The following is an 18174-nucleotide window of genomic DNA, read 5'->3' on the forward strand; positions in this document are numbered from 1 at the left end:
TAAAATGTCTTATTTTGTTGTGTTCTTAATTTATCAGTCACTTCAGACAATGTTCAAACCCTGAAATCCGTTATATCAGTCAAGGTAACGGTGTGTTTCATTTGGCCGCATGTCGCTAAAACTTCCTGGGAATCACCAGACAATACATCAGAGAGTGGAGAATCAGAGTGAGCGAACGTGACTAAATGTAACGTGAATGAAACTGTAAAACATTACTTCACCCGATGACATTCCTGCCTGACTCACGTCAGATTTTCATTAGTAATGGTGACTGTTTAACATCGAAGACTTCCAGGATCCCGTGGTGCTTCGTGACACCATCAAACTACCCCCCTTGGGGAAGGAATTACATACTGTGCATTCAAACTGATACATCTGATTAAAGCAGTGGTTCACTGCTTATGTAATATGACAGTTGTTGCCAAACAGGTGCTTTTAATCTTTCGCCTCTCTGCTCTCATCTGTGGCGCTGCAGCTCAGAACAGTACAAGCAACCGTACATTTTTTAAATAAACATACAAGCTTTGCAGGAACCACGGAGTGCTTTTTGGCAAAAGGGGGAAGTGAAACTATAAAAGCTGCACATCCAGTAAAAAGAAAAGAAAGATCTGCAAACTAATAAAAAAGCAAGTAAAAATAAGGATATACTTCACTCTCCGCCTTTATAACTGTGTACTATGAAAACCCAAGGTTTATTACCATCTGTGGAGAGTCATATGATGTTACTGCTTGTGTGAAATATCCCCAGAGAACCTTATAAAAGACACGGCACATAGGTGGAAATCTGCTGGGAAACACTATATTCCTGCTGAGAACAGCAATGTGTTTGTGACAGATGATAAACACTCGTAGGTATCGCTGACCGTGCATATGTCTCCTCCACCTGCTACAGAGTGCTGAGGTCTGGTCCCCGACTGTCCACACAGGACCTCGGACCTCAGAAACCACATCCACATGAGCAGAGCTAGACATTTAGGGCTCAGCCGGGGTTTATATAAAACACAGAAGTGGGAACTACAAATTGCTGATGTGCAAACAAAAACAGAAAAGAGAGAGAAAATTACAGCGTGGTGTTCAGATATAAATCCAACCTGTGGTTTTTCTGTGGCTTTAAAAAAGGGAAAGGAGAGTCACTGAGGACAATATGCAAGCGAAAAAAAGGAAATGAGGAAGTATTTGCCTCACTCCACAACATCAGCTGTTTTAATAAAAAAAAACTGTCAAGCCGACTTAATTATTTTTTAATCCCGAGGCAAAACATGTTCCAGAATTGTGAGTGCTGCTTTTGTCGAACATTTAACATCAATTTTAATGTTTAAACTCATTACGGTTGACCGTCTGAGGGGCATTTACACAAATCTGCAAGATGTATCGAGACGTCAGGATATATTTTCTTATTAAGATAACATGCCGGCTACTGCCTGTAGAACAATTTGTCCATAACGAGTAAAATTTAGAAATCACCGAAAAAGGACTAGAATAAATGCATGAGAATCAGCGCTGAAATTGCTCCTCTGAGTTTGAACTATCATCATCGGATATTTTCAGTAAGATGCTGGTGAGGCAGAACATCTATAAACTCTTTTGGGAGAAAATAACCTCAAACTCTTTTCCCACAACCACAGCAAAAAAACAAATTAAACAAGCGCCACAGATCTAAGAAAAAAAACAGCCAGTTCCTGTTATAAACAGAACCAAACCAGCTTGCCTACTATGTGTCGGCGCACAGTTCCTTTTGCAAACACGCTCCAAAAATAATTATTCAATAAAGATTTGTGTCAGCAAAAAGAAGCCAGAGGCCATGCTCCTTACCTCCGCTCCATTCTTGACTGGATGATGTGGCAAATCCTGCTTTAAGCGGGATGTGAATCTCCGATAGGAACGTCACGATCTGATCAAGAATTCTGTTTCATACTGGAAATGAAACGTGTCTTGCCCACTTGCCAGGGAATGTCAATCAGCCTGCTCCCAATCGAGCCAAATCCGCTCTGCTGCTCGAGAATGCCAGTCATGCATTCCCTGGCAGCGCTAATCCATGCCAGCCCATCTCACCCTGCAAACCCAAATGCATTTTCTACCATGTCATTGACATGCTTGGCCTGTCTTTTTACAAGTCTGATCCGTCCAGTCCATCTTTTCTTACCCTCGCAGCACTGCCAGCAGCAGTTGTTGTTCCTTATTAGGTTACTTAAATCCGAGCACGGCGGTCAAACTCACCTCCTGGTGCTCGTGGGCCCGGCCGTCCAGGAGGGTGCAGGCTGTCTTTCGTCTTGGTCGGGGCTCTGAGGTCGTTCGGGGCAGTGGGTTTACGCTGAAGAAGAGAAAAGAGTTTAGTCACACCTGCCATTTAAAACATATCTTATCTTATCTTGCTAATTTCAATGCCGAGAGACAACAAAAAACTATGAGAACATAATTGTATAATTTTAAATATAAAAGATTTTGTTTAAATAAGTAGTTGTGTACATGAAACACCAGATTATGTTGAAAATCAAGCATTTTTTAAGGATTGTATGCAAATTCAGCATATTTCAAGGCTTTGTACGAGCCCTGAATTAACAACCCGGGCTAATTATTCAGATATCTTAATATGAAGCCCATCAACCGCTTGCAAGGAAGCACAGGTGGCAGGTTTGGCTCTGCTGCTAACAAGACTGTGTGTTAGAGCACAGCGGACGCCATGCTGCTCGTTTATTATGATTAGGCAGCTGAAGAGGACAGCTAACCCAATCGGAGCTGGAAATAAAAAATGTCAGCGGATATTGTGGGCAGCAGGCGGGGTTGCAGGTGGGTGGCAGCAATAATAAAAGCTGCTAACTGGATGATAGATAGGGAAAGGCAATAAAATAAGATATGATGGGACAATAAAAGAAGAAGAAAGGTTTACAGGGCCAGTTTAAGACGACTTCTGCCTCCAGCTGACGCTATCTGTTACTGTGATGACAGCCTTCCTCAGATTATTCCCAATGAAATGTTTCTCATCTTTACATTCTGTTGCTATAACAGTGTAGGACGAGCAGAAGATGATATGTGGGCTACTTCAAGTAAATATTTTAAATATAGACTCAGGTATAATAAAAAGCTGCTTTTAGATCTATATTGTGGTATTCTCTTTTTTGTTGTACGGTTTGTTTTGAGTCGCAGGGTCTGGTGTGGAGGATTAATACCTTGTGCTCGAAACCTTTCAATACATTTAATCTCTATTATATAACGTGCTGTGGTCAAATGGTCATGCTGATACTGTTTTCTGACTGAATAGAAAAGGGAGGTTGCCATTTAACAAATTAGTGGAACACAGGACCCAAAAATTCCAGTGAGCAAATAAAAAAAAAATACATGAAAGGGCAGTAGATCTCACATTTCCAAGTCAGAGAGGACAAAATACTCACATTTAACTCGTCACCTTAATTGTGTCTCGAAATATCTATGAGAAACACTCGGATATGTTCACTTGTTATGACACAAAATGGCTCTAATGAGAATTTTGGTGTAAAGTGCTTTTTGAGTTAGGACAGTTTGTAGTCTATGTCCCTTTATTGTCATTTAATTTGTGGTCTTAATGTTAAATAATGATGGCCAGAAACGGTGTTCTCCGAAGCTTCACATTGTATATAATGAGGATGTAATTAGATCTAACTGTTACTGTACCTGTGATTGGTTGCTGTGTCTAGAACCGGGGGATGAGAAAGGTAATTGGTTCCCAAATAATTAGGTCCAACTCCCAGCTGTGCTCGAACTCTGGCCTTGTATATATTACTGAACTGAACCAGATTATTTAAACGCTCTGAAGGAGGCTCTTTTCCAAAAAGCGTTAATGTTCCTCTACTGTGATGTGAGCCAAACAAACAAGTGAAATGTGAGTATTATTTCCTCCCTGACTTGGAATTTTGGACTCCATCCATAGGTTTGCAACAACTTGCACATGCAGAGGTTAATCAAAGTATTTGGAAACTGGCAGGCGTAAAAAGAAAAAGTATAAAGATGCAAAAGATATGGGAGGAATGAGAAGAACGTTACATTTACCTGAGGTAGGACACTATTGGAAGACTGTGTAGTGGTGTTCTCATCTGAGAAGACAGAAAACAGTTGGGAGTTAGGACACATATGATGAAAGATTATCTTCAGAGTTCAATTATGCAACACATCTTCAGAGTTGAAGACAACGTTTTGCCAGTTCTGATTGTCAGGAGAGACATTACGCAGAGAGAACGTTAAAGTGATGTATAATAAAACCATGTATTATGCATGGCGACAAGTCAGACTGACTTTAGATTTATCTCCCTGCCATTTAAACAAGGCTGGGTATGCCGACATGATAAAGCAGTTTTAAAACAGATGGGAAAACGAAATCGTTTAACATTTCTGTCCAACCCAAGAGCACAAGTAAAGAACCCTTTTTTTTTTTTTTTTCCAACCACCATCATTTATCCACATAGAGGAGGCACGATGACATCAGCAATTAAACTCCCAACTCTTCCGCTCAGTGAGGTTCTCTTATGGTGCCAGTGAAGCTGACTAAGCTGGAAGGCTCGAGGGGATGGTTTTAAAACATCTACATCAACAGCTCGGGATCCAAATGGCCTCCTAATTTAATCCCATTTAATCCAATTACATGCAGTGCCATTCATCAGACACAACTACAGGAGGGGGGTCTGCTCATGTACAGCACACGCAGAGATGGCGAGGGTTGACCATGTGTGTGGAGGCTCTCTTGTCGGTGACAACAGGAATGTAGTCAGACCACTCAGTAGGGCTGGCACTGTTTTGCTACATTTATCTCTTTCATGATATGACACTATTTTGGATATCATTATAGTGTGATGTGGCATACGTGTTGTCTTTTCCTGGTTCTACTTGAGAGTGTTCTACTTGTTCTAATACTTGTCTTTACCCACTTCCTTGTTATGTCCACATGATATGATAAAAATACAAAATCATGATATATCTCATAGACTTCATGAAGAAAAAGTGGGAAAAAGAACTTGGAATGGACCCTAATCATCCACACCCAGATGTCTTCTACAAACTGACAAAGTTCGAGAGACTTCTGCTGGAAGAACCGTACGAAGTTCTTAATAACTGCAAAAATAAAGTCAAAACAAACTGGACCACACTCAAATCTTCTGGTTCTGTTTACCGCTACTAAGAGCATTTTGGGAGCCGATATTGAGTTCACTTGTGTCTCTCTCTACTTCAGAAGCACAGAAACCACAGAAACTGGGTTAGGGTTACAATAACAAGGTGCTGGCTTCTGAAAGATGCTCCCACGCTGAAACAATGGATAGACATTGTAAACAATAAAAAAAGAAAGAAAAGGGAGAGGTCTTAATGACCTACATACCTGGCTAACGAAGAGTCTGACAACTGAAACTGATCTAAATGAAAATGTGCCATTGTAGGAACAACTCCTGTATATATTTTCCAGTTTAATTATGTTACCTCATGTTAACTGTTATAAAAGAGAAAAATAAAGTAAATAAAAAAAAGATATATATTATGTGTATAGCCTAAAAATGTTGTGATCATTTTAAGGCCATAATACTCCATCCTACTGCTCAGACAGCTTCAGTGGAGTACAAAGAATCCCACTAGGAATGAGGGACGCATGTGTTAAAGTGAGGGTACGTAGTTTAGCCGGGAACGTCTCTTAAAAAAACACAAAAATAAAAAGATATATTTTGCATACTATTATTTATACTTCTAGCACACATTTACCTTTATGGGAATGGGACTCTTGGCTGGGCGGTGGGACTTTGGTCTGTGCAGTCAGCAACAACTCATACGTGTGATCCTCCTCCTCCACCCGTTCGCACCTCTCGTTGATACTGCTGTTCGTATACAGGGCCTGCAGAAGAAGAACCGAAGAGAGCAGGGGTGAGGAGAAAGTTAAGGGAAACGCACAGACCATTTATAAAGTGACTTGCTATTAAGCACTCACTGGAGCTGGTTAGATTTTAGGATATAAATATCCCCTTTAAAAGGAGTAAAGTAGAAAACTAGAGACCGTTTTGGTAAAAAGAAACTTCCTTTAACAATGCCTCCTCTATGGTCAGCCACAGTTGAGGCCAGACTCTGATTCTGTCTCCACTCCTTTTCCACTTCACTGCTCTTCTTTTCACGCCCCTACTGCCTGTATCTCACACAGCACTCGGATGAATATTTATTAAGAGGCCGTTTGATTTGAGCAGCGGCCGTGAAGAGAGCAGTCGTGACCGGGGTCGTGGCTAAAAAGCAACAGCTGCAGTGGCAGATAATAGTTTTCTGACGGTCTCTGTGATGCTATGAACACACCTCAGAAGAATTAGCTTTAAAACAATACATATCATTTCTGTGGCGTTAGATGCTTCTGCTCTCTTTATAATCTCACCTCTTCTTCGTGACCAGGCCCAGGATGCAGTGAGTGGACCAGGCGATCTTTCTGTAAATGATCAGGAATACAACATATAATGAACACACAGTTGCTGATCAATCTTTCATTAGTTTATAGCAAGTTCAGAAATGCATGTTTTACCCACTCTGCACCACAAGACCTGTAAAGCTGGAGGGGTCTGAGGCCCAGTCATGTGGATAGAAGACCACTATCACCCTCTAGTGGGAGTTCTGCACTTCATCTCCCATTAAAAACAACACCCTGTGACAGGCATTGTTTGCCTGCAAGTGTGTATGTTTGTGTGTGAGAGTAGTTTTCAGTTCAACTGCTGCTGACCTTGCCAGCTTCACTATCGGGCCGTCCAGAGTCCCTGTCAGAGGATTTGCCGCTGGTGAGGCTGTCCAGAGAGTGGCAGGAGGTGGCTTCGAACAGAGCCTCGTACGGGCTCTCCTCCTCGGGCCCCGGGGCCAGCCCTGAGATTAACTCGCTCACCTTCTCCAGATCACCTATGAAATGCAAAATGTACAATAGGTGCAGAAACACACAGACTAATTCCTTAGCTGTACGAATTACACACAGCCATCTAATGCAATTGTCCTGATCTGTGGTTCCTGTTTAAACTGCTGAACTTCTCTAACATCTGGTAAATCTTACCCTTTTTCCTTGGACTGGGACTCTCCTGGGGCGGGGGGACTGGTGGAGGGGGAAGGTCGATGTCAGGGGGTTTTCCAGTCATGTGACCTGCAAGAGACAAACAGGAGATTGTATCACAACTGGTTAATGTGAAATCAAGTTATTTCCCACCACAGTTCTCTGTTTTCACGTGTCTTCACCTAGGATGAGAGCAACTATCTCTCTGCTCTTCTGGGAGGGCATGTCCTTGACAGTGTCCAGCGCCGTCAGGCCCTTCTGGTCGAGGGTGTTCACATTGATACCTTCCGAATGACAGACAGTTAAAAGTTAGGTGTGGATTTTGTCCAGTGGCAGCAAGTGATCCAAACGTCTGAAGACTGACCTGCACTGAGAAGTTTCTGCACTACGTCCGCCTTTCCAAACAAGGCTGCTTCATGGAGGGCACTGCCTCGCTCCGTCTGAGTAGAAGAAGAAACCAGAAGTGTAAAGAGCCAGAGGCACAGAGAGTTGAGACAGACTGATTAATATTTAACTTCAAGTGCCTTTTTGTTTCCTTATTGCCAGTTGAATCAGTTAAACCTGCAGCATTCCAGTTCCAGCATCCACATTTTTACCAAGATAAACAGCGCATGGCGACTGCCGGATTTATGCCCATCACTCGGTCCACTTCTCTACTGACAATTATGTGGTTGAGGAATCAAAGCATTTTCCAGCTCACAGGGCCATGCTAATTGAAACCTGCAGGACGCAAGGCCTGAAGGACACTGGATAGACTCCACATCCTCTATTGGTGGAAAGGAGGACAGAGTGAAGGGAGAGGCCTCTCCAGACAGATGGATGGCACAGTTTGGTACAGAGTCACCGCCACAGGGTCCACCAGGGGGAGCAGGCCCAGCTCTGCTTTGATACCACAGCACTTCCTTTGCAAACGGAGAGCTTAAGAGTTTTACATTTAATCTCAAAGCTTTGGTAGGAAGTAGCGAGAGGAAATGCTGCAAGAACAGATTAAGTTACCCAACATGATTTGGGCCATGACAGTTTATTAAGGAACGCTTAAAAAAGCTGAAGCTTTTTAAGTTCACACAAATGTATGGACGAATTACACACCTCGTAGTTGATGTCCATGCCGGCGTCCAGCAGCACCTCCACAACAGACAGGTGTCCGTTGCGAGAGGCCAGATGCAGCGGCGTGTGTTTCTTGGTGTTGCAGCTGAGCAGGTTGGGGTGGGCGCTGAGCAGCAGCTTGACAACCTCCAGGCGGCCGTATAGCGCGGCCAGGTCGAGCGGGGTCTCGAACTTGTTGTTCCTCATGGTGGGGTCTGTCAGCTCCTCCAGCAGCAGCCGCACCACCCCGGAGTGGCCGTACTGGGCGGCACAGTGTAGTGGCGTCTCGTTGTCATTGTTCTGTTGGGGGTGGACGAACGGGTGAGAGGCAGCACGGGAAAACAACAACAAGGAGATCCGCAGGAAAATAAAAATCATCATTAATGAATGGTAAATTTGTAGCTAATCAACTTTATTTCATAGTTATGTCACTGTTAACAACCAATGAAATGCTGTATTAACCATAAATAAAGCAATTGTTTAAAATAAATACTGTGTATTTAATCTATACACATTATTTGGATGGCCATTATATTTATAAACCTTTACAACTGCTTAATAAATTATTTACAAAGCATTTCATTGTTTGTTGACTGTGAAATAACTATTAACTACATTTTAATTCACTATAAATTTAACCATTTATTGATGAAGTGTTACCAAAAAGTGAAAAGTAAGATGTAATAAAGAAGATGAGTAGCGAAGAGACGTGGGCTGAGTCACATTTGTTAATGAGTAAGAACGGGTGACTCAGTGAGGTTAAACCAATCAGTGCATAGAGCCCGCCACATTTAGCAGATTAAAAAAGGTCATGAAAAAGCACCAACCACGATGAAGCACGCAGTGAGCCCCGAGGGGGGAATATCTGGCAGATTGGGGAGGGGGCGTGCCTGACTGGCAAAAATACATGGACTAATGAGGACAGGTGTCGGAGATGGCACCGAGTGCCAGGGGCAGCGGGGTGCTAGCAGAGGGGCAGAGGCACAGAGACAGGTGGGGAATTAGCGAGAGACACGGGCCACGTCGGAACAAGAGGTCACTGACGTTGTATGGTAACGAAGAGTGAGAACTGGCTCGTCTGTTTTGTCCTGTCAGGATGGGCTGTCACGTCTATACACTATTGTTTCTGCTCGCACACTACAGGCAACGATGACAGGAGTTATAGACATTTAGATAATCAGGGGAACCGATAAGTTGTGCATTTCCATGTGCCATTTCATTGTGACTGAAAAAGAAAAACAGTATTTTCATACATAACGATGTCACGTGGCATTAATGATAACACTAGGGCTGCAACTAAAAAATGATGTTCACTGTCAGTCAATCTCCGACGAGCATTTATTACCTCCAAGAGTAAAGTTTTGCACTCAAGCTCTACCTTTCAGGTATCTGTGCAGAGGGGTCATCTCACAGGTCATGTGACTACAAAAGACAAGCATTTACATTAAATACTAGACCTTACAAACACTAAGTATAATTCATATTTTCAATATTATCTAACCACCTAAATAGATCATTAGAAGGTCATCATCAGGGTCTTTAAAGAGGGAAAATAGCTAAAAAAAAATGCAATATTAAAACTCTGATGATCAACCGATTGTTCCAGCACTAGGTAATTAAACTACAATATGTATACCAATCTAATGCTCAGTGGTCTGGGTAACTGCCTGACCAGAGTGTAAACTCTTATTACTTCTCACACTCAGTGTTACTAAGAGAAAATAGCGAGGAGAGGACTCTGTTAAGATCAAAATAAATATACGGTGTCATTCATGTTAAAGAAGTTCCCATCCTGATAACCATCTCATCCGTGTGACCAAACATTTGTCGCTGTGTGTGTTCAAAACTCTTCATTGTAGAACAACAGGCTAACAGACATGCGGACAAACAGCAATTATAACCAGTAATTACAATCTAAACTCAGTGAGTGATGTTTATTGGATCTAATGACTTGCATGCAGCAACAAGATCGATGTATAACAGACCTGAGGACCTCCAGCACTACTGAACAGCCAGCAGGGGGCCAACCCTGCAACACAGCGTGGGAATACTCTCTACCAGTTCAAACAACAAACACACAGGGACAGCATGAATAGTCATGATTAAGGCCGTGCTACTGGGCTGTATCTAGAAATGGGGGGGGGGGGGGACTGTAGTACAGAAAGAAGACGTTAAAAACACTGTGAGAGTGCCGCAGAGCAAAAAAAGAGACTGCTCTCAATCTCTCAAAGAGTGACAGAATTGCTGAAACATGTGCTTCTTGGCAATCTGCAAATAAAGCCTGTACAACCGGACAGTTCTTTGGCTCTATTAACATATTGTGCATAGATGGGTGTGGCAGACAAAATGCCAGCTATTGTGGAACCACATGCTCCGAGAGGCAGTCATTCCAGACGCACAGAGCCACCTACAAAGGGCTGACAGCTGGCATGAGAAGCCCCCACATGGACGTGCATGATGCCCGTTTTGGGCGACTCCCAGAGGAACGTGCCAGCTGTGTCACTGAAGACAGGATGTCGTGTGCAGGGGGGCAACAGGGCAGTTACAGACAGGTGTCCGTCGCCCCCTCCGGTGATACTTTCACAAAAACCTGGCGCCAGATGGGATCAGCAGGTATCTCCTTCATTGTTGGAGGGAGAGAGTGGGATCGAGAGAGTGAGTATTGTGCTATACAGGCAAAGCAGGTCACAGCTTGAGCCGGGAGAGAGGAGGTGGAGCTTAGAGGAACAAAACGACACCTGCCGATCAAAAGAGGGAGCTCAGAGGCTGGCTGAGGAAAAGCACACTCTTGTTTCAAGTGAACAAAACACATGAGAGAGAAAAAAAAAAGAGTCTTTCTCTGAGGTAAACCACAGCAGCCTCGCTTCTCACTGCCTGGGTGGTTTTTGGGGTTTGTGTCCTTATTTCTCCTTTTAACAATATCCTCCGTGACTCAAGACAAACTCACAAGTACTCGCAGAGAAGCGGCCGCACCGCTCACGAAAAGAGCACGCCGTCTTTCATCTGTGACGCACCGTCGAGCATTTGACACAGCTTTTTGCAAGGAATTACTCCGAGTATTAAGATGACTTCAGCGGTCAAACATACACGATGTGATCACATCAGCATGATTCACTTCCTCAAACGCGCAGGTCTGCTGCTTCAATGGTAATCCATGTAAACCTATCATACGTGGATTGACACTAAAGGGTCCAGACCGTAACAACAGGACATTTTTTTGTTAATGTGTGTTACGAAAACATAAAGTCTGAGTGCAACAGAAGACACCTTCTGGACTGACACTCTGGCCACAGTGCTTATGACCAAGTGTCTCCCTGTCAGTGTGGTGGTCGGCGCTGTATAGCTATGTGTCAGCCAGCATCTGATCGCATTAAACATGGCTGACCTGCCACTTGACTCACTGATAGGAAACAAGCAGCTATGAGACATCAAGCCTTGCGTTGCCTCCTGTGATGCAAGCTATGCATTATTCACACATGGGTCATCCGATGTAGTGCCACTTCGGAAACTCCCAAACAACCCCAAAACTATCTATGTTTTTTTCTCACAGGCCTCTGGGAAACATTGGGATCCTGATACGCTGATAGCTATTCATGGAGCTACTAGCTCCTTATCTTTGGAAAATATGTATGAAAAAGTGGCTGTTTTGTGTCGTTTGTGTTTATGTTGTCCCGTCTTCTTCTCCGTTCCAATCATATTACTGTTCTCAAGAGAAATAAACATATATTTTTAAAAAAACATTATCCGCTCACGCACTGGCAGTAAAAGTCAATCCCACTGGGGACAGACAAGGAAACCTTTAGATTATAGACCTGATTTTAACTCATGATCTCTCATTTCTTTGATTTATGTAGAGAACACAGAGAGTTTAGTGCAACGTTCTTGTGGGTACATGTGGTTTCAGCATGTTTTTGGTCAAAAATATGATATTCATAAATTGCCCTGTGCAGTATATTATATACATCAGCCAGTTAATACACACAGCTGCTAGATAAAACCACACAAATTGTGTTTTATTTTCAATTTATGTGAGATAAATGCATATTGAAAACCACCACTATGTACAACATACATTTTATTCCACTGATAAAATGAAAATATAATAGTATAATAATGCAAGTACACCTTTTCATAGAGCAACTGACATTTATATGATAAGAATATTCAGATATTGTAATTGGAAAGTGGGGAAAAAAATTAGAATACCGTAAATTCAATAAAACCACACAACCAAAACAATAAGAAAATACTGCAAAAGTTGAGCCCAAGCAATATAAATATAAATATGTATTGCCACGTTTTTAAACAAAGTCAACATACTGGCTCAATTAACATAAACAAGCTCTCCTCTCTGATTGGCTGAACCCGAAATGTTACCCATAGCAGAGTGAGCTATGGAGCGGGCCTTTGAAACCAAGTCAATCTGGAGTCATTCTTGGCTGAAATAATGCATTTATTATGTAATTAGCCTCGAGTAACATGTTATCTTCACTTGGTTCACTGTCGATAAGGTAAAATGATTGAGGTCATGTCCATTTATGGCACGATGAATCAATAATGCAATTATCATGACAGGCTTACCGATAACCAGGCAGCGTCTTGATTCATTTATTGAAAGCCATGGAAAGAAGCACGATTCTGGATATGGGAGCCACAACTTAGAAATCCATCGAGTCTATACAGCTGCTGCGGGCCCAGGAGCTGCATGATCTAAACAACTCTGTGATTAAAGCGATTAAAATAAAAGAGTAAACACGGCACAAGGGAACCTAAAAACGGGTAGCCTGGTTTGAAACTAATTTTGGCAGACCGATAGCCCTGCGGCAAAATAACATTTCAAAACATTGTTTGGTGTGACACATTTATTTTCACATGTAAGAAGGAATGCGGCAGGAAATCTCACTGTATTAAAGAACAGGATCGTTCTTATCTCCACTGTACTACCACAGGCCACGTGAGGAGTCAGACAATCATGTACTAACAAGACTGAGCTCTGAAGGATATTACACAAAATGGCACCAATGACTAGCAGCCACACTGGGGAAGAGATTAGAATTCATATGGCACAGCCAAGACTTCCTGGACAGTACGTGTTTTTATGAAAATCCCGTCGTTACTGTGCTGCGGTCGGCGTAAAACCTCATCCTGATTCAGACCTCAGTGCATGTCAAACAAGAAGAGATTAAGATCTCCAATGGTGTCTGCCGCTGATTGATAAACCCTACCCTAACCAAGAACATCTGGCGATTTACACTCGCATTGTGTTTTTTAATGCTGCAGAATATTCTGGGAGGGAGGAGGGAAAGGGAAAGGGAAAGGAGGTGCACAGTGACAGAGAGAACGGATGATGCTATGATTCTCACAACCCGCGGCCGGGAGACGGTAACACGGTTTGACTAGCGAGCTCGGTCACGTGACGAGCAGGCTGGCAGCAGCGCGAGGCAGCGGTTACGTCACCCTCGCTCCTGGTAGTGGTGGTAGTAGTAGTGGTGGGTGGGGGAGGTGGTGGCGGGGTGGGCTTAGCAGCTGTTGCAGCTAGTGTGCCAAAGGGCTGCCCGTGCCCATCGCTGCGTGCCTGTCTCCACTGTCACAAGCTGAGATCCTGCTAGTTTTTACACATTCATACATATCATGAAATCTCACAACCAAACACACACACAACCAAACACACACACGCAGAAGAAGCTGTCTTGACTATTTTCAATTTGAAAATTTGAGTGTGAGAAAAATTTATTATCCAGCTGTGAAACTGCACAATGTTGACATTTTAAAATCTTAAAGAAACACACCACTATTTAGCATTAATTAATAATGACAGAATTTTCATCTTTGGATGAACTTTTCCTTTAAGAAAACATGTTTGTTTGCCACAGACCCCAACACATATCAGATCATCATGATTTTAATAGTTCTGTTAGTAAAAATAAAACTTTAAAATAATCCCTACATATTTTATGTTATTAGATATATTGATTCTGCTTTTACACTGACCTCCAATAACAAGTGTCCACAGGAGTTGAAGCTGTTAACAAATACATTATTACTCATCTATATTTGCTTACAACTATATTTTAAACCATTTATTAAATGTTTGTATACATCCTATAATGCTAAATATGGCAGCTGGGGTGGGGGTGTTTAAGTAAAGGGTTGACTGTAGTCAATTAATGGAATAACCAACAAACACAAAATTAATCGAGAGCAACTCTAATAATAATGTAATCATTAAAAGCTAAATATTTGCTGCTTTTCTATTTTCTTATTATTTTAAATTGAATATCTTCGAGTTAAGGACTGTTGGCAGGACACCGTCTTCTGCTCTGGGAAACTGTGTTGGGATTTTCTACCATTCACTGAGGTTTTATAGAAAAAACTAATCGACTAATTGCGGGGGCGAGTATTTGTCTCCATTTGTCAACGGCCCTGTAAATCCTCATCCGAGACCCAGAAGCGTTTTTCCCGTCAAATGCACAGCAGCAATAATATAAAGGCTGACTCTAAAAGTGGATTTTTATTTGGACACTGTCACGCATTCCAGAGTAAACAGGCCTTGGAGTCCTGAAACGAGATGAATGTCTGACTGGCTTCCTGCCATAGATTGTAATTCTCTCTTCAGTGGAGTTTTCCTCCCTTTTTTTTCAGGAAAGATTGGGTTTTCCCCTTCATATTCCACCTGATTAAATCGGACGCATTTTCAACCAACATAAAAAAAAGCCTAAAAGATCTTAGATACCATCTCTGCTCTGAAAACTCTTGTCCTCCAGTAACAAATGGCCCCAACTGCCGTAGAAGACACACCCTGAAATTTGCAAATGTGAATGCATGACAATGGAGAAATCCGGATCCATGTGTTAAATAACAACACGTCCCCTCAAGGGCTCGTCAAATGTGCTTCAGCTATTTCTTGGCACGACAGAGACAAGAACGAGTCCTGGAGGACGAGCGCAGAGCAGAAGGTAAAAGGGAGGAGGGGTGTGACGCGCTGCTGAGGGAAGAGCTGGCCGCTGAAGTGACAGACAGTGGGGATAAATGAGCGCGCTGGCAGACTGCGAGGAAGATGTGGAAACTGTTCTCCACTGATAATGAGGTGACCAAGTCCAAAAAAAGTCCTTCTACGGAAGCCATCAGAAACTTTACTCTATGTCATCACTCTGAGATACTGCACAGCAAGCCTGCAGAGAGATGTATGATCCATTTCCAGTCTGAGTATGAGCATATATTTGCTCAAAGTCTAAATATTTTGCCTTTATTTTGACTAAATGCCACTTATATTATATCTCTTAAGGATTAATGTTATTCAATTCACATTTGTCTGGTGTTACGTACAGTTCATGATGTTTGAGTTCACGTTAATGCCAGAGCACCCGGACATCTGAGCCTGGGTCAGAGGAACTCATCTAAACATATATCCTATTAGACATGTGACCTATATAGGAAGATGAAGCCTGGGTGAAAGGTAGCGTGTTATGAGTCTGGGAAGACCAAGGGCTATATCCTATTATAGGGTAATACACAGCATGCATGGTAATTAATAAAAAAAGAGGTCAATGAAGGCATTCATTAAAATGGTCTTGACTGAAGACAGGGTTTCTATGCAATTCTTAGTAATAATAGTGCTAATTAGATGATGATGATAATGAATAGAAATCATATGCCATCCTTCCTCATACAACAAGTATAATTATAGTAATTATCATTCGGATTATTTTCTCTATCCAGTCTTTTAATGCCTTGTTTAACTTCAACACTTGAAGATATTCAATTTACAAGGACACAAAACAGAACAATACAAAAAACTCTGTGGAGCTGGAACGAGTGAATGATTGGACTTTAACGACTAAAATATTGAGTGTTGAAACGATTAGTCAATTCATTCAGTTAGTCAGTTACTCTTGGTTGGATAAAACAAGCAATTTGATGACATCATCTTGGACTTGTTGGCGTTTTCCACCATTTTCTAAAAATGTTTCAACCAAAAATATCCATCAATCTAGCAAATGGTACATATTGAAAATGATCGTTAGTCGCAGCCCTAAATTGATCATCACTTTTATAAAGAGCAAGAAAAGTCAAGGTCTGAGGTTGGTTGGGTCGGTTGGTTGGGTCATACAAAGAACATTCCCCCAGGAGGCCAAGTGACAACAGTGTCGTTTTTAATTGTTTTTTGTTAATGTTACATAAGTAAGTTAACTTGGTGTTGTGACTCAACATTACCTTAACACAAAGCAGGATGTTTTCCTTAAACTAACCAAGTAGTTTTGGTGCCTAAACCTAACCAAACTGACAATGTTGATAACAGTCCAAAAGTCATAATATGTCATTATATCTGAACTGTTTGCTAGCAAGCTTATACTAGTTTGAAAGTCAAACCAGAAGTTGCAAGTAGTTTTAGTGCCTAACTTGACTGCCAAGCCCTTCACGTGCAAAACTGATGCTGGAGTAGCAGCTAGAGTATCATAGTTTGAAGCTCAAGGCCACTGACCAGATGAGATGGGAGTGAGAACGTGTTGGTAGAAACATGGCAATGCAACATGACAGATGGTGTTTTTGTCACCTTAGAACGAGCCTTCTATATCTAAAGTGGTTGTGGGTCCTCTTCCACGATGATTCCTAGTTTCATGTTAGTTATACACTAATGAATGAATATTATACTCTTCTTTTGCCAATAGATCCCCATAAATTCTACACAACGGACATTTAATTAACTAGTCATTTCAGTTCCAATGTCTACAACTTGTTAAATTTCTAGTACAGTAGGCACTGAACCTGCTTAACCCCAATATTCAGATGGTGGGGTCAGTCCAGGTCACGTCCTGTGGTTCATTGTTGGCTCTCCCCTCCTGAGGCATCGAAAACATCAAAGTGGCCACCCCACTCAAGACACTCTCAGCGGGAGAGAGCACAGAAGTATAATGAATAAACATTAGCCTGGCTGGTTTCCTGGACCAGGATGACAGAGAACTGGACCCAGTCCAGACCGACTCCTTCAGTGTCTCTGACAGGACGACCACTAAAGTCGCAATCGTCCATGAGACCAGAACCCCTCTTCAAGCCTCGTCGTGCACCTTTATGTCTTGCTAGGTCACTCTGCACAAACACCACAAATACATCACCACTGGGTCACTCACAACCGCTGTATGACCAATCACCTATGACACGGTTGCTATGACAACGTGCCACCTCTCTCTCTCCTCAGCAACGCAAGCTTTCAAGCACAAACTGGGAGGTGGGGAGAAGAGGAAGAGGAGGAAAGAATACACCCACTCACAGACAAGCATGGCATGGAAATCTGTCTTTGATGCTGATGCAAAGAGACTGTTACACTGAAAACCTCCCAGCCTCCTCCTCCTCGGCCTCATGAGATGGCTCTCTGGTCCTGGAGTGTGATGAGAGGGGAGGCAGGCCAGCACACCCCCCGCCAACTCAGTCACATGATGCCATCAACCATGACCACAACCAGGGCCAAGAGCATCTACACTGCATCCACGTCTCTGATTTATTCATCACAAGGCTTCAATTATTCAGGCTCATAACCAGGTAGTGCCCCCAAACTATCCCGTTTACATTAAGGCATCATCTGTAAGCCCAGCAGACCACAAGATTCAATGTTAAATCCATCGATCAGACTAAATGGAAAAAGAGCGAGAAAACCGCTGCAGGAGAAATTTACACTCCGATATATAGCAGCATTAAAGAAAGCCAGCCTCCCCATCCAAACACTAAGAAGATTAGTCCAGGGGAAATGTGACAATGTTCAGAAATAGTGCTCAGCTTTATCTGCAGGCCTGGGTTGGTTTCCAGCTCTGCCTGCTCAAAATGCAATCATGAAGCAACCAACGCGGCATGTTCGCACCGCTCACTGCTCTGACTGTCAGCAGCGACACCGTCAGCTCTGCTGTGTCTGGTCAAAACAGCCATCCTCCTCATGTAGACACGCTGTGGTTGGGGCTTCCCTGGGAGGCTAAATGCAGTAAGGGTGGCGCTCAAACTGAAATATGTAAAAGGCTAATGGTGTACTGTGTGTACTCCAGAGAAGTCAAGTAAATGAGGGGTAAAGAGTCAAAGTT

At 42.5% G+C, this 18174-nt stretch overlaps 1 protein-coding gene across 9 annotated transcripts in view; it reads right to left on the reverse strand.

Moving 5' to 3' along the window:
• LOC311265302 (ankyrin repeat and SAM domain-containing protein 1A) overlaps window positions 1–18174 on the reverse strand; it is a 70962-nt gene that overhangs the window by 35398 nt on the left and 17390 nt on the right. For all 9 annotated transcript variants that reach the window (XM_084366804.1, XM_084366802.1, XM_084366806.1 and 6 more), the window contains 9 exons: window positions 8111–8407; window positions 7386–7461; window positions 7204–7305; window positions 7025–7111; window positions 6707–6876; window positions 6368–6418; window positions 5716–5845; window positions 4024–4067; window positions 2218–2311 (listed from right to left, as the gene is read on the reverse strand). In XM_084366804.1, the coding sequence (XP_084222930.1) occupies window positions 2218–2311; window positions 4024–4067; window positions 5716–5845; window positions 6368–6418; window positions 6707–6876; window positions 7025–7111; window positions 7204–7305; window positions 7386–7461; window positions 8111–8407 (1051 nt within the window). The remainder of the gene's footprint in view (window positions 1–2217; window positions 2312–4023; window positions 4068–5715; window positions 5846–6367; window positions 6419–6706; window positions 6877–7024; window positions 7112–7203; window positions 7306–7385; window positions 7462–8110; window positions 8408–18174) is intronic.

Source organism: Pagrus pagrus (assembly GCF_965226575.1).
Source record: "Pagrus pagrus genome assembly, chromosome: 11".
NCBI lineage: Eukaryota > Metazoa > Chordata > Actinopteri > Spariformes > Sparidae > Pagrus > Pagrus pagrus.